Below are 20,335 nucleotides of genomic sequence, written 5' to 3'. Positions count from 1 at the left end.
GCGCTGGGGAGAATTGGAAAGCCAGATGAGCTGTGATTAGCAAACCTGGGCTCCCTTTAGATGTTTTGCCCAGATGGTTGGTCCCTTGTTTCCCTTTCAAGAGTTTGTGAAGACTCTTTTCTCACACAGAGAGCTGGGACGTGAGGTGACGCTCTCTGTAAAGCCAGCACCCTCGCAAGCAGGCAGGGAAGGGGAGGAACCGCAGCCTTCATCAGTCATTCATTCATTCATTCCTTCATCCACTAGCTCGCTCACTCACTCACAGATGTTTCACAAGCTCCCAGGGATTTCTTATCGCGGCATATTTCCTATTGCGGCATGACCCAAGTCCCTCTACACTTAGCGGCTTGGAACAACGGTGAATATTATCTCACACCATTTCTTTGGGTAGGAATTCAAGGGTAGCCCAGCTGCCTGGTACTGACTTGGGATCTCTCTTGGGGTTGCAGTCAAGCTGGGACATCTTGCTTGGCTTGATGTCCCGGGGCTTGACCACGGCTGGGGGATCCACTCACCCGGCTGGCAGGAGGCCTTGGGGAACTTGCCACGTGAGCTTCCACCTGTGGCTGCTGAGTGTCCTCATGACATAGCGACCAGACGCCCCCAGAATGAGTGACTGAGAACAAGGTGGATGCCACAACATATTTTATCACGGAGCTGGAAGTCACCCACCGCCATTTCCCTAATGCTGGTTACACATCCAGCCCTACTTAGGGTTGCCAGATTTAGCAAATAAAAATACAGGATTCCAAGGGGCCCCCCGAGGGGCTCAGTGGGTTAAGCATCTGACTCTCGATTTCGGCTCAGGTCATGATCTCACGTTTCGTGATTTCGAGCTGTCAGCGTGCAGCCTGCTTGGGATTCTCTCTCTCTCTCTCTCTCTCTCTCTCTCTCTCTCTCTCCCTCTCTCAATAAATTAACAACAAAAAATACAGGATTCCCAGTTTTGAATTTGGATTTCACATAAACAACAAATAAGTTTTTAGTATAAGTATGTCCCATGAAATACTGTAAAATACTGACAATTTATTGTTTTACCTGAAATTCAAATTTGTTCCTACACTCATACAGTCTACAGTCTAGTAAGACCAGTTTGAATCAAACCACCAGGCCAATCAATGCAAACCTTCGCTATGAGCAAGCACCTCAGAGGGAAGGGTTGGAGCTTGGGACGGGGCTGATGTTCTCACCAGAAGAGCCACTTTTATGTTTCTTTTTTAAAAAATATTTATTTAGGGGCGCCTGGGTGGCTCAGTCGGTTGAGCGTCTGACTTCAGCTCAGGTCATGATCTTGCAGCTCGTGAGTTCAAGCCCCGTGTCGGGCTCTGTGCTGACCGCTCAGAGCCTGGAGCCTGTTTCAGATTCGTCTCCCTCTCTCTCTGTCCCAACCCACTCGCATTCTGTCTCTGTCTCTCTCAAAAATAAATAAACATTAAAATTATATATATTTAAAAAAATATTTATTTTGGGGGAGAGCGCAAGTGAGGGAGGGGCAGGGAGAGGAAGACAGAGGATCCAAAGTGGGCTCTGCACTGACAGGATCCCAGCACAGAGCCCGATGTGGGGCTCGAACTCATGAACCACGAGATCATGACCTGAGCCGAGGTTGGACTCTCAACCGACTGAGCCACCCAGGCGCCCCCATTTTTATATTTCTTAGATTAAGCTTTTGCCTATGATTTTGCGCGTGCATGTGTGTGTGTGTGTGTGTGTGTGTGTGTGGAGCAGGGGGAGCATATGGAAGGTTCTACCACTGAAAGGAAATGAAACTCTGAAAATACACACACACACACACACACACACACACACACAATGGTGGAAGTGGAACAAGGTCTGTGGTCTGCAATCTAGTTCACAGCACTGCATAGGACTGTTCGTTTCTTGGTTTTGATAGTACCCTCCCACCGGTACAAGATGTCAACATCAGTGGGGGGGGGGGGGACCCTGCCAAGAAGCCACCGAAGGACCCTCAGTAGTCGGTACCTTCGCAACTTCATGAGAGTTTATCATTCTTTCAAAAGAAAACAGCCCATCAGCAACCCGTGGAAAACACCAGCTGTTACAATGGAAACGAGGTCACGTCAGAACAATGCGGACTTGTGGACGGATTTAAGTTGGTGTAGGGCGCTTGGTCAAGAGCCAGCCCCGGGGGGGGGGGGAAGGGGGGTGGACTGAGAGGGCTTTCACCCAAAGGAATGGGCTTTCTTTGTTAACTGTCCTGAAAAGTGTTCCTTTAGAAGAGAGAATGCAGGCGGGGGGCGAGAGATGTCTTCCCGGTTCCAGGCCCAGATTTGGGTTTCGGGGAGGCGTGGAGAAGCTCCATCAGTGGGAAGAATCGTCCAGTCTCCCAAGGCAGAAGCTGGGCAAACCAAAAAGCCTGGGTTTCTTAATGACGAGGCCTTTGGGGGGGGCCGGAATCACTGGGATTTAAACAGTAAAGGAAAGATATGTCATTCTTCTGCAGCCTAATGGAAGAAGGGGAACATTCTGTCCACATCACATTTACCAAAGAGAAATTTCACCATCTGATGAAGTCGTATGTTCTTTGACGCCCCTGCAGGTGAGGCTGATACATTGGTTTTGATGAGGACGGTGGCCAGCTGTATTTTCCCAAGAGGCCACAATTGTATCTCTCGCTGCGTGGTGACCTTGCCACTCCAGCACCAAGAGGAGGGATTTCTCTATTCCTTTGAATGGGGGACAACCCTCCGACTATGACAAACGGAGCATAAGTGACCCTGGGGCGGCACATCCCTGCAGTGATTGGCTGTTCTTTCTGCAACGCCTACATCGGGGCAGCCAGCCACCACATAAGAAGCCTTGGTGTCCTGGGGCGCCTGGGTGGCTCAGTTGGTGAAGCATCTGACTCTTGGTTTCAGCTCAGGTCATGATCTCATGGTTTTGTGAGTTGGAGCCCCGCATGGGGCTCTGCACTGATGGTGCAAGAGCCTGCTTGGGATTCTCTCTCTCCCTCTGCCCCTCCCCCTATCATGCTGTTTCTAGAAAGAAAGAAAGAAAGAAAGAAAGAAAGAAAGAAAGAAAGAAAAAAGAAGGAAGGAGAGAGAAAGAAAGAAAAGGAAAGAGAAAGAGAAAGAAAGAAAAGAAAGGAAGGAAGGAAAGAAAAAAAGATAAAGAAAGGAAAGAAGGAAAGAGAGAGAGAGAGAGAAAGGAAAGAAAGGAAGGAAGGAAGGAAAGAAGGGGAGAGAGAAAGAAAGGAAAGAAAGAGAAAGAGAGAGAAAGAAAGGAAGGAAGGAAAGATAGAGGGAGAAAGAAAGAAAGAGAGAGACCTGGTTGTCCTGAGATCACCGTGCCGTGAGGAAGCCCGGGCCAGCCATGTGGACAGGCTACACGATAGAGAAGCCCCTAAAAGCCTCTCCACGCTCCAGCCCCCCGGGCCCACGCACCAGACACGTGAACGAAGAAGCCTTCGGCCGACAGCGGTACCCTCCTTTCGACTGCGGGAAGCAGCCAGCTCTACTGCAGCTGACTTCCGGGACTCTCAGATTTCACAATAAGCCGCTGTAAGTCACGGAGCGTGTCCCAATAAGCCGCTGTAAATCACGGAGCGTGGGGCCGGCTGGTTTTGCAGCCGACAGGTGCCCGGGACAATGAACGAGGCTGGGTGTGTCCTGCGACCCGGGGAGCGGCGACCGGGAGCTTCCCTGGTTCAAAGCTCCATCGGCTGTCCCTCTACTATGGTTCCAAGACCGGGAGAGGTAAGAGTTGCCTCGCGCTAAGGGCTCACCACCCGGCCCCCCTCCCCCCACCGCTGCCTACAACCACCACCGGCCTCTCCCGAGAAACCCATGAAGTTTTGACTTCCCCATTTTGTAGATGAAGAAAGGAAGGCCGAAGCCACACAGCCAGTGATGTGGGGGACACAGGCAGAAGGCAACAGCAGATAGAACTAAATTTCCTTACAACCTGCAGCCCATTGACACATATTTGAGGCTCCCTACTGTCTTACTGCTAAAGCTTCGCTAGAGGGAAAACCACCCGAGTTTGACAATAGCTAGGCCTCCGGGATCCTGTGCACATGAAAATCTCTCTGGAAACTTCCCCTGAAAGTTCCCCCCAACTCCATGGTATATAACCAGTCTCTCCTCAGGGTCCCGGGGCGGCCCTTCCTGCCCACGGGTCCGGTCCCCGTGCTTCGATAAAAATCACCTTCTTGCACCAAAGACGTCTCCAAGAATTCTTTCTTGGCCGTCGGCTCCAGACCCCACAAACCCCACTATCACCCCCAAAACCTCATCAGGCCATAAGGGGGCCTGACTCCCCAAAATCTACGCTCCAAACCACAGTGAGCCATTGCCTGCCCAAATCCTGGAAGGCAAGGGAGTGTGGATAGAATACCTTCACCCTTAATAAGGTATGAAACTGCTCTGGGCCCAGCCAGTCCCTCAGCATCTGCGGGCCGTGCAGCAAAGGCCTAACTCAGCGGGCTTGTACATGCCGAAGAAAAGACTGGCCCTCGAGCAGCTTTTGAGAGGTTATCTCTCAGCTCTTGGAATATCCTAATAAAAGTTGTCTTTCCCTAGCAGGGACTCTGGGCCACAGCAGGTACGACCCAATGGGATCTGTGGGGGAGCCTGGGAGCACACTGTATCATTTGACGACTGCAGGGGCTGGAGACGGGGTCACTAAGGTCAGTCAGATGGGTGCCCCATGCCTACGGCTGACGCCCAATAAAAATGCTGCGCACCACGACTCAGGCGAGCTTTCCTGGCCGGCCATACTTAGTACACCATGTGCACACTGTGGCTGGTAGAGTTGAGCCCCGTCCGTAAGCCTCCACGGGGTGAGTGTAACTAGAAGCTCACTCCTGGTCTCTCTGTGCCTGTCCTGCCTACTTTTTTCCTTTGCAGATTTTAATCCGCATCTTTTCGCCATAATCAGCTGTGACTGGGGCGCCTGGGTGGCTCAGTCAGTTAAGCGTCCGACTTCGGCTCAGGTCACGATCTCACCGTTCGTGAGTTCGAGCCCCGCGTCGGGCTCCGTGCCGACAGCTCAGAGCCTGGAGCCTGCTTCGGGTTCGGTGTCTCCGTCTCTCTCTGCCCCTCCCCCTGCTCGCACTCTGTCTCTGTCTCTCTCAAAAATAAATAAACATTAAGGGGAAAAAAAATGTTAAAAAAAAAAAAACCCTGGGGCGCCTGGGTGGCTCAGTCGGTTGAGCGGCTGACTTCGGCTCAGGTCATGATCTCGCAGTCGTGAGTTCAAGCCCCGCATCGGGCTCTGTGCTGACAGCTCGGAGCCTGGAGCCTGTTTCAGATTCTGTGTCTCCCTCTCTCTGACCCTCCCCCATTCATGCTCTGTCTCTCTCTGTCTCAAAAATAAAATAAACATTAAAAAAAAAATTAAAAAAAAAAAAAAACCCTGTGACTGTGGGTCTCCCAGCTAATCTGGGAGTCCCTCTAGCAAATCACCGATCCTGAGTGGCCTCGGGGGACCCAACCCAGGAGCTCAGCTGTGCCTTGCTGAACCCCCAAGACGGGAACCTTGTTCGCCGGTCATCAATCCACCTGCCAAAATCTGAAATGGGGAAAAAAAAACAACAAAATACAAAAAACAAAAAAATCTGTTCGCTCTGTAAAGTAAGGCACAGACAAATGAGTCCCTGGTCACTTTATTCAAATAGTTTTTTTTTTCCTCTGAAATCTGAGAAGAACTGAGGAGGAATCAAAGAAAACCTCATATATTAAATTCTTAAATAGATTCTTTGAATTCAAAAGTAAGTCAATAGGAGAGAGGCACAGGTGTGGGCCTTGTCCCCGCCAACAAAGCCGCCAAGGCAGTCCTGCAAATTAAGAAAAATGGCAAATCCATTTCTTTGAAAAAAAGTTCTTGAGGGGCAAGATAAAAAATACCGAAGTTTCAAAAGCCAGCCTACTTCCCACACTCTTCTTCGTTCTTCTCCACCCTGGGGGGGGAGGGGGGGGTGTCCACAGGTAGAGAGTCTCCAGGTTAAGTTTTCGGTGATTCGGCTTTTTTTGCAAACATATGCAAATACATTCCTCGTTAGCAGTCCTGTTTTGGCGATTAAGAGCAAGCAATATGCTTGGATTAGAGGTCCGATTTCCACTCGAATGCAAGGTGTCTTCTCCTCTGGGCAACAATCTGCAGAGATCTGGACAGAGGATACAACGGCATTAGGTGCCGAGTAAGAATTCGGAGACAGACCTTTTGTATTTGTACGTGTGAGCGGGGAGGGGATGGTCTCGCCACGTTCACACACACGAACAGGTGCAGTTTCCTCTACGCGCCCCCCACGGCCAGAGAGAATTTAAATCGAAAAGCGTCCCTGGGGTGGCAGGGGCAGGGGGCGCCTGGTTGAGCGGTTGAGGTCATGATCTCACAGTGTGCCGGTTCGAGCCCCACCTCGGGCTCGCTGCTGTCGTGGGCGTGGAGCCCACTTTGGATTTCTAGAAGTCCCCTTCTCCTTCTGCCCCTTACCTGCTTGTTCTCTTTCTCTCAAAAACAAACAAACAAACAAACAAACAAACATAAATAAATAAATAAATAAATAAATAAATAAAAGCTTTCCTTGGGTTCTTACCCACATCTCAGCCTGGGTCCACCTGACCTCAAAGATCTCTTTTTACTTATGAAGAGACCAGTGGCAATGACGTGATAAAACACCAGTGGGATTTTTGGAGGTGAGGGAAGGATCAGCATTTAACGCCAACTGTTCACCAGGGATGAGCTAAAAAAAAAAAACCACCCTGTACGTGGTATCTCATTGAAACAGCAAAGGGAGGAATATATCTGGCTTCTGTCAACAGGAAGGTTCAAAATTCTATGAATGAATTTTGCGGAAGGAGCAAGAGGGGAAGGGGTTGAGGAGAAACGTGGAGAAGGAGTCCTCGCGGTCTGACTCTTGATTTGGGCTCAGGTCACGATCTCACGGTTCGTGGGCTGGAACCCCGTGTCGGGCTCTGTGCTGACAGCGTGGAGCCTGCTTGGGACTCTCTCTCTCCCTCTCTCTCTGCCTGCTCCTCCCCATTCTCTCTCTCTCTCTCACTCAAAATAAATAAATACATTTTAAAAACTTTAAAAAATGAAAAATAAGATCGGGAGACCAAAACACAGACGCCAGGCAGGGAGCGTCTTCATAGTCTAGAGCAACGGAGAACAAGTGGGTCGTGACCTCTCTGTGGGGTCACCCGAGAGGCAGAGGAAGTGAACTTACTGGCTTAACGCCAGTGCCCACAAGCACAGCGAGGGGGCAAGGCTTCCTGGATTCCCCATGCGCCCACCTGGGCCAGCTCACTTCACCTCTCGGCCACCCTCGCGGGGCGGACCCGTGTGAACCCCCGTTCTCCAGACGTCAGAAGCGGAGGCCGTGAGAAGTCCAATGTGAAGTGAGTGCCCGAATCTTTGACTTCCCAAGGTCAGAACCTGCGCCTCTCCCCCCTTTGCAAAATACGGGTGGATGGATATGCCCTTCAAATCGGTCCCCCAAAGCGAACTCTGGAAGAAGGTGACCTCGGGAGGGATTCTGCCGTTTGGTGACTTTGTGGCCTTGGGCAAGTCAAAGCCCTCTCTGGGCTCTAGTTTCCTCCACTGTGTCCGCTGCCTTCCCAGGGATACTGAAGGTTAAATGAGTCCCACAGGAGTAGCACTCTGTCCAATGCCCTGGGGGTTATTCTTGGACCAGACTTGCTTGGAGCTTTTATTAGAACATTAATTGCTCTGGGCCAACCTGATACTGTTTATAGAAGCAGGATCAGCAGGCAGCGTTCTGTGCAAAACTGTTCTGGAATCCCCACCCCACCCCCCATCACATTGGTCCCTGGCACCCCCGCTCCCCAAAGGCAGACAAACCTTTTCCTAGTTGGTTCGGCACTGGTCCCTGCCCCCACGGGATCCAGAGCTGGGTGACTAGTCTGTGATTCTATAAATAGCTCCCCCGGCCCGTCGCCATGGAAACCCCACAAGGGCCCTGGTCAGTCCACCTGGATGGACACTCCCCCCCTCAAGGGAGGCTCTGGAAGGACAAGCTTTTCAGGGAGGGGCTCCTGAGCTGGGAAGGGCAGGCCCTCCTCCCCAGCCCCCTCCCCCGGGAAGTCTGCAGGCCTACCTGGAAATCATGAACTTCCTAAGTGGGAGGAGGTGCTGTTCTGGTTCACCTGGAGGAAGACAACACACAGAGGAAGGGGTCACGGCCAGGTTGGGGGGCCAGGGTCTCACTGCCCTGAGGTTCAGCCCTCAGCCTCACTGAGGCAGGCACACTCTCCCTCATCAGGGATTTATTGCACACTACTACAGATGGGCCAGGTGCTGGGGATGCCGTGAACATGACCGACCTGGTCCCACTCTTCTACAGGGAGAGCCTTAACAAATACATCTGCAAGATAACGTCGCATCCACCCACTCGTGGGCTATACGAGTGACTTTAGAGCTACTTCCCATAGGGTGTCAGGAAAGGCCACTACAAAGCTGTTTGAAAAACAAATATGTGCTCTGTGTCCTGGGTTCCTGGCACACAGCTCGGAAAACCCTAGACTCTCCCTAGTGAGAACAAGCCTGTCTTGTATGCTAATGAGGTGACTGGCCTCTGCCCCCAGGATGCAGGCTGGTGGCTAGAAGGACGGAGGCATGACTCCGGGGAGGGGAGAGGGGCTGGAGGGTGAGTTAATAACCAGTGATTTAATCAATCATCCCTGCTTCACGAAAGCTCCATAAAACCCCTAAATAACAGCTTCAGGAAGCTTCCAGATTGCTGAACACAGCCCAAAGAGGGCATGGGAGTGCTATACCTCTTACCCCGCTCCCTGCCCGGGGTAGCTCTTCCGTGGTTGTTCCTGAGTCGCATCCTTTATAATAAACCAGTAATGTAGGAAGTGAAGTGCTTTCCTCAGCCCTGTGAGTTGTTCTAGCAAATTCCCAAATCTGAGGAGGGGGTCATGGAGACCCCCAAATGGTAGGTGGCTGCGCAGAAATGTGGGTAGCCTGGGAACCCCGCCGTGGCTGGCGTCTGAAGTGGGCGCGGTCTCCTGGGACCGAGCCCTGAACCGGCGGGGTCTGCCACTAACTGTGGGGGTGTCACTGTGCAAACCGAACTGAATTTAACAGCCACTTTGGTGCCTGTCTGGAGAATCAGAAACTGGTTGTTGGGGTTGGAAAACGCCCCCTAAGCCAAGATCTAAAAGATGTAAGTGAGGCCAGGCACACAAAGACCTGGCTGGAACAGCCAGAACAAACAGGGGGGGTGTTGGGTGCCTAGCGAGTGAATATCCCTTTTTGTATTCGCAGCAATGGCAATGTGCGAGCTGCTTTGGTTTGCTTGCTTACTATTCTTCCATCTTTTGGGGTTCAGGATCATCATTTTAGAGGGCTGTAGAGGACCCGGAAGACTTTTTTTGTGCCACCATTTACCTAACGGTTGAGCCACCATTTACTAACGGTTTAAGACTGAATCCAATTTATGCAATGCCCTGAATGAACTCAAGTGCACTCTAGAGGCCAGGGAGGGAGATGGGGGGAGGGAAGCAGGGGTCGGATGTGGTCTGCAGGGCAGCTCTCCTGGGTGGCAAGGTTCACGATGACAGGGCACATGCCGTGCTTTCACATTTTGCTCCTAAGCGAGCGCGAAAACAGTCCCAGGCCAGCCAGCTAGGCATCTTGAGTGTGGCCACACGTTCGGGTACAGTCCAACGTTTTTGTGAAACAATTTAGCCTGATGCTTCAAGAGTCTTCCAAAGAACTGGACCCTTGCACCCACCTATGACATTCCGTGACAATGGATTCTAAGGAAATGGCCCAAGAGAGCCCCACCTCCAGCAGGAGGGAGGCAAAATCAGGATGATGGGCACGTGCCACCCTTTCTGCGAAAACTGGACAGGACCTTAGGGCAACAGTTAATTGGTGGCCCATAATGCGTTCCAGAGAATACTATGTAACCATCGGGAAGGGCAGTAGACGGAAAATCCAAAAGATGGGAAAACACGAAGAACACACAACCAAGCAGCCCATGCAATGGAATTGCACGGAACAGAAGATAAATATTCAGGTGGGCCGAGAAAGGATAATCCGCAAAACTGAAGGGCGTTCCGGACGGTGACTAATTCCCCTCCCCCCAGCTTGGCTTGTGTTTGCTGCTCGTTACATCATCTTTTTGGTTAAACCAAGCGCTAAATCACCGCTGACTAATCTTGGCAATATTTGTTCACAGCGGCAAGACGACGGGGTCTCTGACTCCCAGAAAGGGAGCGTGGAGCCCTCCCCGAAGAACTGAGCTGTGTGCAAAAGCCCGGGACCCCGGACCATGAGCATCTGTGATTTTGATTATCAAACTGGGGATCGGCATGGGGTGGCCTGCTCTCTCTCTCCCAAATTAAACACACACAGACTAAGAGTACTAAGCTTGGTATCACCACTTCATTTAAATGGGAGCTATCGCATCCATGAAGGGGGCGGTCCTTCCCGACATGATCCATGGACTGTGCCCCTCGGACATGCCCAGGATGTGTGGGAGGCAGGGCCATGGAGATGTGCGTGAGGATGCAGGGATGTCTCTACATCTACATTCGCGGGGACGCCCACACCACGTAAGCCTTACGGGTCTCATTTTTTGGCTGACTGATGAAAATTCTGGGCTGGGTCACATGTGGGAACTGCCACTTTAAATAAAACTGAATTTAAGGCTAGAGACAGAGGGTTGGACAGAAAGTCCCCACCAGGGGCTCACGCAGAAGGGCTGTTGAGATTTGACCCTAGCTGGATCAGATACTTGGAGGGCCCCTGGCCCGGCTCCCCACCCCAAATTTTCTGACGAGGAAATGATCAGCAGATTAGAGAAGCAAAGTGTCCGAGGGCATCCGCAAGCTGGTGGGACAGCCCAATAAACCGATTTCAGAATTCCCCTTGGGGTTTCTAACCTGAAAATATCCTTTCAGATTGGCTGGTGTTTTATAGTCCCCTTTCAAGACCTAGGAAAGAGAAACAAAGTATCACTATCATAGAAATTATCAAAAATAAAATTCAGTCTGTTACCACCACCTTCCCATCTACTCATTTATCCACCCACCTATTTATCCATCTACACATCCATCCATATACATTCATCCTCCTACCTACCCATCTATCCACTCATCCATCTACCTATCCACCCACCCATCCACCCATTCACCTACCCATCCACCCATCCATCCATTCTCCCATCCATCCACCTATCTTTTCATCCATCCATCCATCCATCTAACCATCCATCCACTCTCCCATCCATCCACCTACTCTCCTATCCATCCACCCATCCAACCACTCATCTACCCATTCATCATCCATTCATCCATCCATCCTTCCATTCACCCATCCATCCACCTACCCATCCACCCATCCATCCACTCTCCCATCCATCCACCTATCTTTTCATCCATCCATCCATCCATCCATCCATCCATCCATCCATCCACCCATCCACCCTCCCATCCACCTACCCTTGCACCCACCCATCTACCCATCCACCCACTCTCCTATCCATCCACCCATCAAGCCACTCATCTACCCATTCATCATCCATCCATCCATCCATCCATCCATCCATCCATCCACCCACCCACCCATCCATCCATCCACCTATCCATCCTCCTTCCCAGCCATCCATCCACCCATCCATCCATCCACCCATTCAACTACCCATCCATCCATCCACTCTCCCATCCATCCACCTATCTTTTCATCCATCCATCCATCCATCCATCCATCCATCCATCCATCCACCCATCCACCCTCCCATCCACCTACCCTTGCACCCACCCATCTACCCATCCACCCACTCTCCTATCCATCCACCCATCAAGCCACTCATCTACCCATTCATCATCCATCCATCCATCCATCCATCCACCCACCCACCCACCCATCCATCCACCTATCCATCCTCCTTCCCAGCCATCCATCCACCCATCCATCCATCCACCCATTCAACTACCCATCCATCCATCCACTCTCCCATCCATCCACCTATCTTTTCATCCATCCATCCATCCATCCATCCATCCATCCATCCATCCACCCATCCACCCTCCCATCCACCTACCCTTGCACCCACCCATCTACCCATCCACCCACTCTCCTATCCATCCACCCATCAAGCCACTCATCTACCCATTCATCATCCATCCATTCTTCCATCCACCCACCCATCCATCCATCCACCTATCCATCCTCCTTCCCAGCTAGCCATCCATCCATCCATCCACCCATCCCATCCATCCATCCATCCATCCATCCATCCATCCATCCAACAAACATTTATTGACCTCCTCTTATTTCTAAGCATCATTCTAAGCTCTGGAGGTACAAAATTAACCAGACAATTAAAATTCCTTTTCTCCTGCAGCCACCATTCTAGAGGAGGAGCTAGATGATCCATAAGTAATAAACACAAATAAACAAGAACATATCAAACCATGAGAAGTACAGTAAAAAAAAAATAAGACAAAGGGATGTGATCAGGGGTAACCAAGAGGCTTCTTTTGCACAGATGGTCACAAAGGACTTCTCAGAACAAGTGACCTTTAAGCTGAACCTTCAATGACAAAGAAAACCAGCCAAGCCGAGCTCTGAAGGAAGAGTGTTCCAGGCACAGCACACAGGGCAAAGAAAATTCTAGGCCTTTCCATAACTTCTCCATATATAAGCCATCATATAGACCAGTATCATCCAATAGAATATAGGATGAACCAACTATGTACTTCTAATTTTTTAGTAGTCACATTAAAAACAAAGTGACCAAGGGGTGCCTGGGTGGCTCAGTCAGTTAGCAGCCAACTTAGGCTCAGGTCATGATCTTGTGGCCTATGAGTTCGAGCCCCACATAGGGCTCTGTGCTGACAGCTCACAGCCTGGAGCCTGCTTCAGATTCTGTGTCTCCCTCTCTCTCGGCCCCTCCCATACTCGCACTCTGTCTCTCTCTCTCAAAAATAAGTAAACCTTAAAAAAATATATATTAAAAAAACAAAGTGACCAAAAAAAAAAAAAGTAAATAAGTGAACTAATTTTCGTTAGATCTTTTATTTAACCTGATATATCTAAAATATTCACTCTTCGACAAGTAATTAATATAAAAATGATTAATGACAAACTTCACATACTGTTCTCCGTATCTGGACTTCAAAATCAGATACGTGTTTAACACTTAACAGCAACCCTCAATTTGGACCAGATTTCACTAGGCACATTTCAGTGGCCACACAAGGTTAACAGCTAGAGGCTGTAATGGACAGTGGAGGCAGAGACAATTTCATTAGCACTGGGGTCCTTCCAGTGCCCAAGTGTCCTGCACCCCAGGATCTGTTACAGGAACACACAGTGTCTGCATAGAAATACACACACACACACACACACACACACACACACACACACAGAGTTTTCAGTGAGGGAACGTATCTTTGCAGTGACAGCAAAACTACCAGGAAGACTAAACAAGCGTCTGGCAACCCCTGGGAAGAAACCTCTTTGGAAGAAAACCAGGAGCAGCTTCCGTTTTAAACAAACAAACAACAGAGCTTCAAAGAGTTGGTCTTCCTCTTCAGAATTTTTTAGAAGATACACAAGGTCAGGCCTTATTCTGGGAGCTTCTGACCTGCATTCTGAAACAAATCAGGGGCCTTCGCCTTTTAATGTTTTTTTTTTCTTTTTTTTTTGATGTTTGCTTATTTTTGAGAGAGAGAGAGGTGGGGGGAGGGGCAGAGAGAGAGGGAGACACGGAATCTGAAGCAGGCTCCAGGCTCCGAGCTGTCAGAACAGAGCCCGACTCCGGGCCCGAACCCACAAACCACGAGATCACGACCGCCAGTCGAAGTCAGATGCTTAACTGACTGAGCCACCCAGGCGCCCCAGGGGCCTTCACCCTTTAAAGAGGCTTCAGAGAAGTTTCCATGGGGCCCCTGGCTAAGAACACAGAGTCAGGAGAGCCCTCTGTCAATGAGGTCCTCATCCTGGTCCAGCTACTGCCCCTGAGAAGCACCCTGGATACTGGAGTTCAAGATCACGCTCCCAGCTGCCGTTTCTTCTTTTTAATCTAATTGTTTTCTCATCATATGAAAATATATGCAATACATTACACAATAAGATAGCCTAGGTACAGAAAAGTGTATGAAACACATTAAGTACAGCTTAAAGAGTACTTTATGAAAGCATAAGAATAATAAATAGCAAAGGCTTAGAATAAAAATAATGGAAAAAAAAATGGACCACATGGAGGTTGTGAATAGTCACACTGTCAGATGCAGTCTGAGCATCATGGAAGTGGACCTCTGGGTATTTCCACAAAGAGATGTTTGCAAAATCAATAGGTGTCAAGGGGGAGAGGAAGTGCTGAGACTCGCTACCCTTCCCGCTACCCTTCCCGCTTCCCCGAGGGCAGAGCCTGCATGTGTCAGAGAGGTGTGAAAGCCTTGTTAGCACCAAATGGGGTCTTTCTCCTCCGGTCACTGAACAATTAAAGGGGAAGAGGGAGAAATGGGACTTTCTCCCTTTGCCCTTCAACACAAGAAGTGTTCACTTCCTAAAATCAGCATGTGAGGGGCCCCTGGGTGACTCAGTCGGTTAAGCGTCTGCCTACGGCTCAGGTCCTGACCTTGCAGTTTGAGAGTTCGAGCCCCGCATCGGGCTTGCTGCTCTCAGCACAGAGCCCCGCCTCAGATCCTCTGTCCCCCTCTCTGGTTCTCTCTCTCAAAATAAAGAAATAAACTTAAAGGTATTTTTTGTTTTGTTTTCTATTCAGCACGTGTTTGGAAATGCTGGGCGTAGCTGGAATTAAGACTCTTGGGGCGCCTGGGTGGCTCAGTCACTTGAGCGTCTGACCTCGGCTCGGGTCATGAACTCTCGGTTCGTGGGTTCAAGCCCCGCGTCGGGCTCTGTGCTAACGGCTCAGAGACTGGAGCCTGCTTTGGATTCTGTCTCCCTCTCTCTCTGTCCCTCCCCTGCTCTGCTCGTGCTCTCTCTCAAAAGTTAGTAAACATTTAAAAAAAAAAAATTAAAAAGACTCCAGGTCTTACTGGCGTAGGAGCTAGGAGCTCACGTGTCCCCAGGCACGGGCCCCACGCTCAAATACTGTCCCTAACTTCGTGCCTCCAAGGAAGTCAGCATACAGCACCCAAAGTAAACTAGAAGCTGTGACAGTCAAGGACGGACTTGCTAACTGTTCCTTTCCCCAGGATTACCTGACTTTAATGCTTCAGAAACATCTAGTAAAGTCATTTCCCTTGACCACCTTAACCAAGGCGAGCTTAAAGAGTAATTCCAACTGCCCCAAGCTCCCATCTGTCTGAGAAATCAACATTAAAATTTAAGGGGGCAGGGGCGCCTGGGTGGCTCAGTCAGTTAAGCATCTGACTTCAGCTCAGGTCATGATCTCACAGTCCGTGAGTTTGAGCCCCGCGTCGGGCTCTGTGCTGACGGCTCGGAGCCTGGAGCCTGCTTCGGATTCTGTGTCTCCCTCTCTCTCTGTCCCTCCCCCTCTCATGCTCTCTCTCTGTCTCAAAAATAAATAAAAACATTAAAAAAAAATTTAAGGGGGCAATAAAGTGACCAAGAGTTTATTTCTATTCAGCCTCAACAAAGACTTGAAGTACTTTCTAAACAGACAAATAGCCAGGGAAATGGGGGGAGAGAGGGTAAAAGAGAACAGAGAAATAGGATGAAATTAGGACACATGGACCTGCTGGTAGAAAGGCTAGCAGTTGGATTTGAGCTTCCCTGTGGCCCAAGCAAAAACGGCCGTCATACACATACAACCACCCCCGCTCCAGGCCGGGAGCACATCTCCGTGCGAGCACACGCACTCACCCGGTGGGTGTTGTTGACCACGATGGGGTCGGGGTTGCCGTAGTTGGGTGGGTTTGCGTAGGGGTCATAGCCGAGCCGCGCCAGCATGGGGGCGATCTGGGCCATGTCCCTCACCACGTCCCCAGGGATGTGGCCGGTCCACTTGGAGAGCGCTTCAAGGTTCACGGGCTTGATGACCTGGTCTGTGGATCGCTCGATCCTGGGGAGAAAAAACAGGCCGCAGGGGGCACAGGGAGACCCAGATGGCACCTGGGTGACCTGTGCCCACCTCGGCTGTGAGGCTGCGGGCAAGTCACTTGCCCTCCTCAGCCCTCCTCTGTACGATAAGAGCCTCTGTGGCCAGAAACTGGAAGACAGTGGAAGGCGGTGAGCACTTAAAATCCTGCTCCCTTGATATCTCCAACTTTTTAAAAATAACGTTTTATTTCTGTGACTAAGATGGGTATTTCGTTCTGGAGAAATAATTATAAAACACGGACCGCCCCCTCCCAGCCTATCAGCTCCCTACCGAAACCTAATCTTAGCATTTGGGGGTCCACCTGCTCAATACTGTCTTCTGTGCTTTCAATGGGAGAGTGGCCAAGGGCAGACTCGGGGGCCGGGCCGCCTGGGTTCAAATGCCAGCTGTACCGACACTGGCTGCGTAGCTTTGGGGGGGGGTTACTTCACCTCTCTGAGCCTCCGTTTCCTCATCTATTGATGGGAATAATGATCGTGCCCACCTCACTGGGCTGTCCTGGGGAGTAAATGAGTTAATGACAGACGGGGCTATGGCACACTGTAGGGTCTCAGTAAGCACTAGCTTTCTCTCTCTCTCTCTCTCTCTCTCTCTCTCTCTCACACACACACACACACACACACACACACACACACACACACGGAAAACCTATGGTTGGTCTGCAGTTTTAAAATAGCAATAATACACTGTCTGTATTAGCTGATAACTTCATTTCGCACCCGACACCTCCTCCATTTCTCCAGCTGTGTAGCATCCCTCCAGAGCGTATTTTTCCAGCCCCTAAAGGTGGCCACTTAGGTTGCTATCACTTCTGCCGTCACCGTGGAACCACCACCACCTGGGATGTGCGTCCTCGCTCGCCCCTAGAACGGGCTTCTCGCACTGTCTGAATCACAAGGACCCTACCGGTCGCTGTCCGAGGGCCTTGTACGGCGGAGGGTGGGGCACTCCCAGGATCCAGGCCCTGTCTCCAGGTGCTTCCATCCCAACGAAGAGAGAAATTGGGAAGAAGACCAAAACCCAAAAAGATGTGGCAAAAGGAAGGTGGGACCAGGAGTGAGGAGAGCGGGGAGGCTGGGGATGGGTGGTAAGAGCAAGGGTTTGGAGCATGCGGACCAGGAGGGAAATCTCAACTCGGCCCCCTGTGTCTAAGGTCTCAACTACATGCGTGGCCTCTGCCACGCCCTTGGACCTCCAGGATTTTATGAGACAGAAGCGACACAGGTGCATCCCAGAACATGAATGGGAGACATGCTTTATCTGAGTAAAGAACTAACGTGTCCCGGGGCGCCTGAGTGATTCGGTCGGTTAAGTATCCGACTTCGGCTCAGGTCACGATCTCACGGTTCGTGGGAGCCCCTGCATCGGGCTCGCTGCTGTTGGCACGGAGCCCGCTTGAAATCCTGTCTCCATCTGCCCCTCCTCCCCTGCGTGCGCTCTCTTTCTCTCAAAAATAAATAAACATTAAAAAAAAAAAGAACCAATGTGTTCCAAAATATGGGGCGTGAGACAGAATGCTGTGCTCCGCGGGGTGGAATATTACACGGCCGTCCAAAATGACGTCACGGTGGCATGCTGGGGCCCGGCGGGCAGGTGGTCCCATACACAAAGCGAAGAAAGGTTATAGGGAAACATGTTCCTGTTTCAGGAGGACTCCGGTTTTATCAACAGCCCCTGACAAAGGACCAGTAGGTCACAGATCAAAATCTGGAAGGTGGGATTTTGGGTTCTTGTTCGTCTCAATCTCCGACAGTAAAGATATATTCCTTAAGTTATCTGATTTTTTGGCCAATTTACAAAGATCCCAGCCCCAGCACTGACTGGCTGGGGTACCGGGCATGTGGGCACGTCACTGCCGGGAGAGTTGCTGTATGTCCCCAGCTCTGCTCGGGGCTCAAGAGCTCTTGGGGATGGGGTCTGACAGGGCCCGGCCATGAGGGAAAGGAGGTGGTGCTGTCCCGGGAAGGACTGCTCTCTCACTGGCCTCTCAGGGATGCTTGGGCCAGATCGGGATGGAGACAGACAGACGGCACCCTCCGATCCTGCGTTGTTCAAGCGCTCTGGGTCTCAGGAGAGGGACGGCCTCCCCAAAGGAGGAAGGCGGAGAGGAAGGGACAGAAGGGGAGAAGGAGGAGGGGTGTGGAGAGCTTGCGAGCACACACCCTGGAGTCCAGCAGACCTGGGTTCAAATCCTGGCACTACCCTTCGCCAGCTGTGTGGCCTCAGGTAACGTCTTGCTGCGACTCAGTTTCTCCGCCTGTCAAAGGGGTATAAGAGCTGTTCTCCTGTCCTCAGGTTGGGAATTAAAGGAATAACGTGTGTTGGGGGCTTAACTCAGTGCTTACTACACCTCAGGCACGCATTACGTGGTCATGAGGGTGAGGATAATGAGCAGGCCGATAAAAGCGGTCTCTATGCTACCATGGTGACAATAATAATAGGAATAATCGCACCTGACGTGTCTTGACCTATTTGATGCTCCCAGGTAGCTAGAAGGCTGCTCGATTAGATCCCTGCGCTACAGGTAAGGAAATGGGGGGCACAGAGAGGCTGAGTCACTCATCCAGCGGCACACAGTCAGGCGGTGGCTGAGCCGGGATCGGAACCCAGACAACCTGGTTCCAGATCCGTGTTCTGAATGTAACCTTCGCCCGCTACGACTTACTGCAAAGCACATTCGCATCTGCTGGTTGGCTCAGAAACAGGGCAAGAGCGAGTGCCCCGCTTCTGCGGGTGCTGAAGCTGAGGCTCAGAGAGACAGCGGCACTCTGCCCACCCACTGCCTCTGACTCGGGCCAGGGGGCGGTGGGCGCAGGGCGAGGGCTCCACTCACTTGGACAGGGACACGCCGCCCGGCTTGCCAATGAGGTCCTCATGGTGCAAAACAGCGTCGCTCCAGGCAATGCCCAGGAAGTCCAGGATGAGCTTGAGGGAGCGCCTGGGGTGCAGCACCAGCTGCTCGTAGTACACGGGCAGGCACTTGTCCTTGCCCACCTCCATGCACTGGGCGTACATCACCTCGATGGCCTTGTTCCACTTGGTGAGGCAGTCGCGGTAGCTGCTGAGGTCGAAGCCGGCGATCGTGACCTTGCGCGTGATCATGGAGTGCACCGACGCGCGGCCGTCGCGCACCATCAGCAGGAACTTGGAGTTGGGGAACAGGCGCGACAGGTAGACGGAGGACTTGAGCGTGAAGGGGTCCTTGTTGCACAGCACGCGCGCCGGCTCCCCGTGCTTGGCGATCACCTCCAGGATGAAGGCCTGCATGGCGGCGTCCAGCACCTCGTCCGTCACGCCCGCCTCGTCCAGCCGCAGCTTCTCGCGGCCCGACTTGGACCAGGCCTGGCGCATGGCCAGCACGCGGGGGATGATGCGCGTCTCCTCGCCGCAGCGCACCTCGGGGTGGGCGTCCAGCATGGCGCGCATCAGCGTGGTGCCGCTGCGGGGCACGCCGCCCACGAAGATGAGCGGCATGGCCTTGCCGTAGCGGTACTCCACGCGGTCCGCGCCCACCATCACCAGGTCCTCCTGCTCCGGCCGCATGGCCCGCCGGGGCCCCCGCGGGCCCCCCAGCACCGCGCGGCACTCCAGCACCTGCTGCCCCACCTGGACCGCCAGCACCAGGGCCAGGGCGCAGCTGGCCGCCAGCAGCGCCCTCCGCACCGACAGGCGCATGCTGGGCCCGGGGTGGCGGGTGGGCCTTAGCGCCAGGTCAGCGGAGGGCGGGCGGGACTCGCATCTGGGGAAAGAGAGGGAGGCAGGAGTCAGGCAGGCCTGGGGGGGGGTGCTGCCGGCCCTAGCCAAACACGCTGCGATCCTATTCCTCATCCGACAGACAGAGAATAACAATTATTTAAAAAAAAATTTTTTTTAACGTTTATTTATTTTTGAGAGAGAGAGAGAGAGAGAGAGACAGAGACAGAGGGTGGGTGGGGGAGGGGCGGAGAGAGAGGGAGACACAGAATCTGAAACAGGCTCCGGGCTCTGAGCCGTCAGCGCAGAGCCCGACGCGGGGCTCGAATTCACCAACCGCGAGATCATGACCTGAGCAGAAGCTGGATGCTTAACCGATTGAGCTGCCCAGGTGCCCCGTAAGAATGATTTTTCAATTGACTACTAAAGTATGGAAAATAATAATGCCCTGGATGTCCGAATTCAGCAGCACGCCCACTTTGCAAGGACAAGGTTTCTGTGTGTCCTGTTCACGGCGGGCTCTCCAGAGTCTAGCACAGAGCCTGGTGCCTAGCAGGTGCTTCTTAAGTATTTGGGGGATGTGCCTTGGTTGAATGAGCAGGACAAGGT

The 20,335-nt window shown here is 51.9% G+C and overlaps 1 protein-coding gene across 2 annotated transcripts in view; it reads right to left on the bottom strand.

Moving 5' to 3' along the window:
• Nucleotides 1-5,610: 5,610 nt before the first annotated feature.
• Nucleotides 5,611-20,335, bottom strand: part of TPST2 (tyrosylprotein sulfotransferase 2) — a 52,202-nt gene continuing 37,477 nt past the window's right edge. For both annotated transcript variants that reach the window (XM_023241626.2, XM_023241625.2), the window contains 5 exons: nt 18,867-19,772; nt 15,796-15,994; nt 10,881-10,931; nt 8,081-8,129; nt 5,611-6,127 (listed from right to left, as the gene is read on the bottom strand). In XM_023241626.2, coding sequence (XP_023097394.1) covers nt 8,088-8,129; nt 10,881-10,931; nt 15,796-15,994; nt 18,867-19,708 — 1,134 coding nt within the window. In that variant the 5' untranslated portion in view covers nt 19,709-19,772 and the 3' untranslated portion in view covers nt 5,611-6,127; nt 8,081-8,087. The remainder of the gene's footprint in view (nt 6,128-8,080; nt 8,130-10,880; nt 10,932-15,795; nt 15,995-18,866; nt 19,773-20,335) is intronic.

Source organism: Felis catus, chromosome D3 (genome assembly GCF_018350175.1).
Source record: "Felis catus isolate Fca126 chromosome D3, F.catus_Fca126_mat1.0, whole genome shotgun sequence".
Lineage (NCBI taxonomy): Eukaryota > Metazoa > Chordata > Mammalia > Carnivora > Felidae > Felis > Felis catus.
This window is presented reverse-complemented; position numbering and strand designations above follow the sequence as displayed.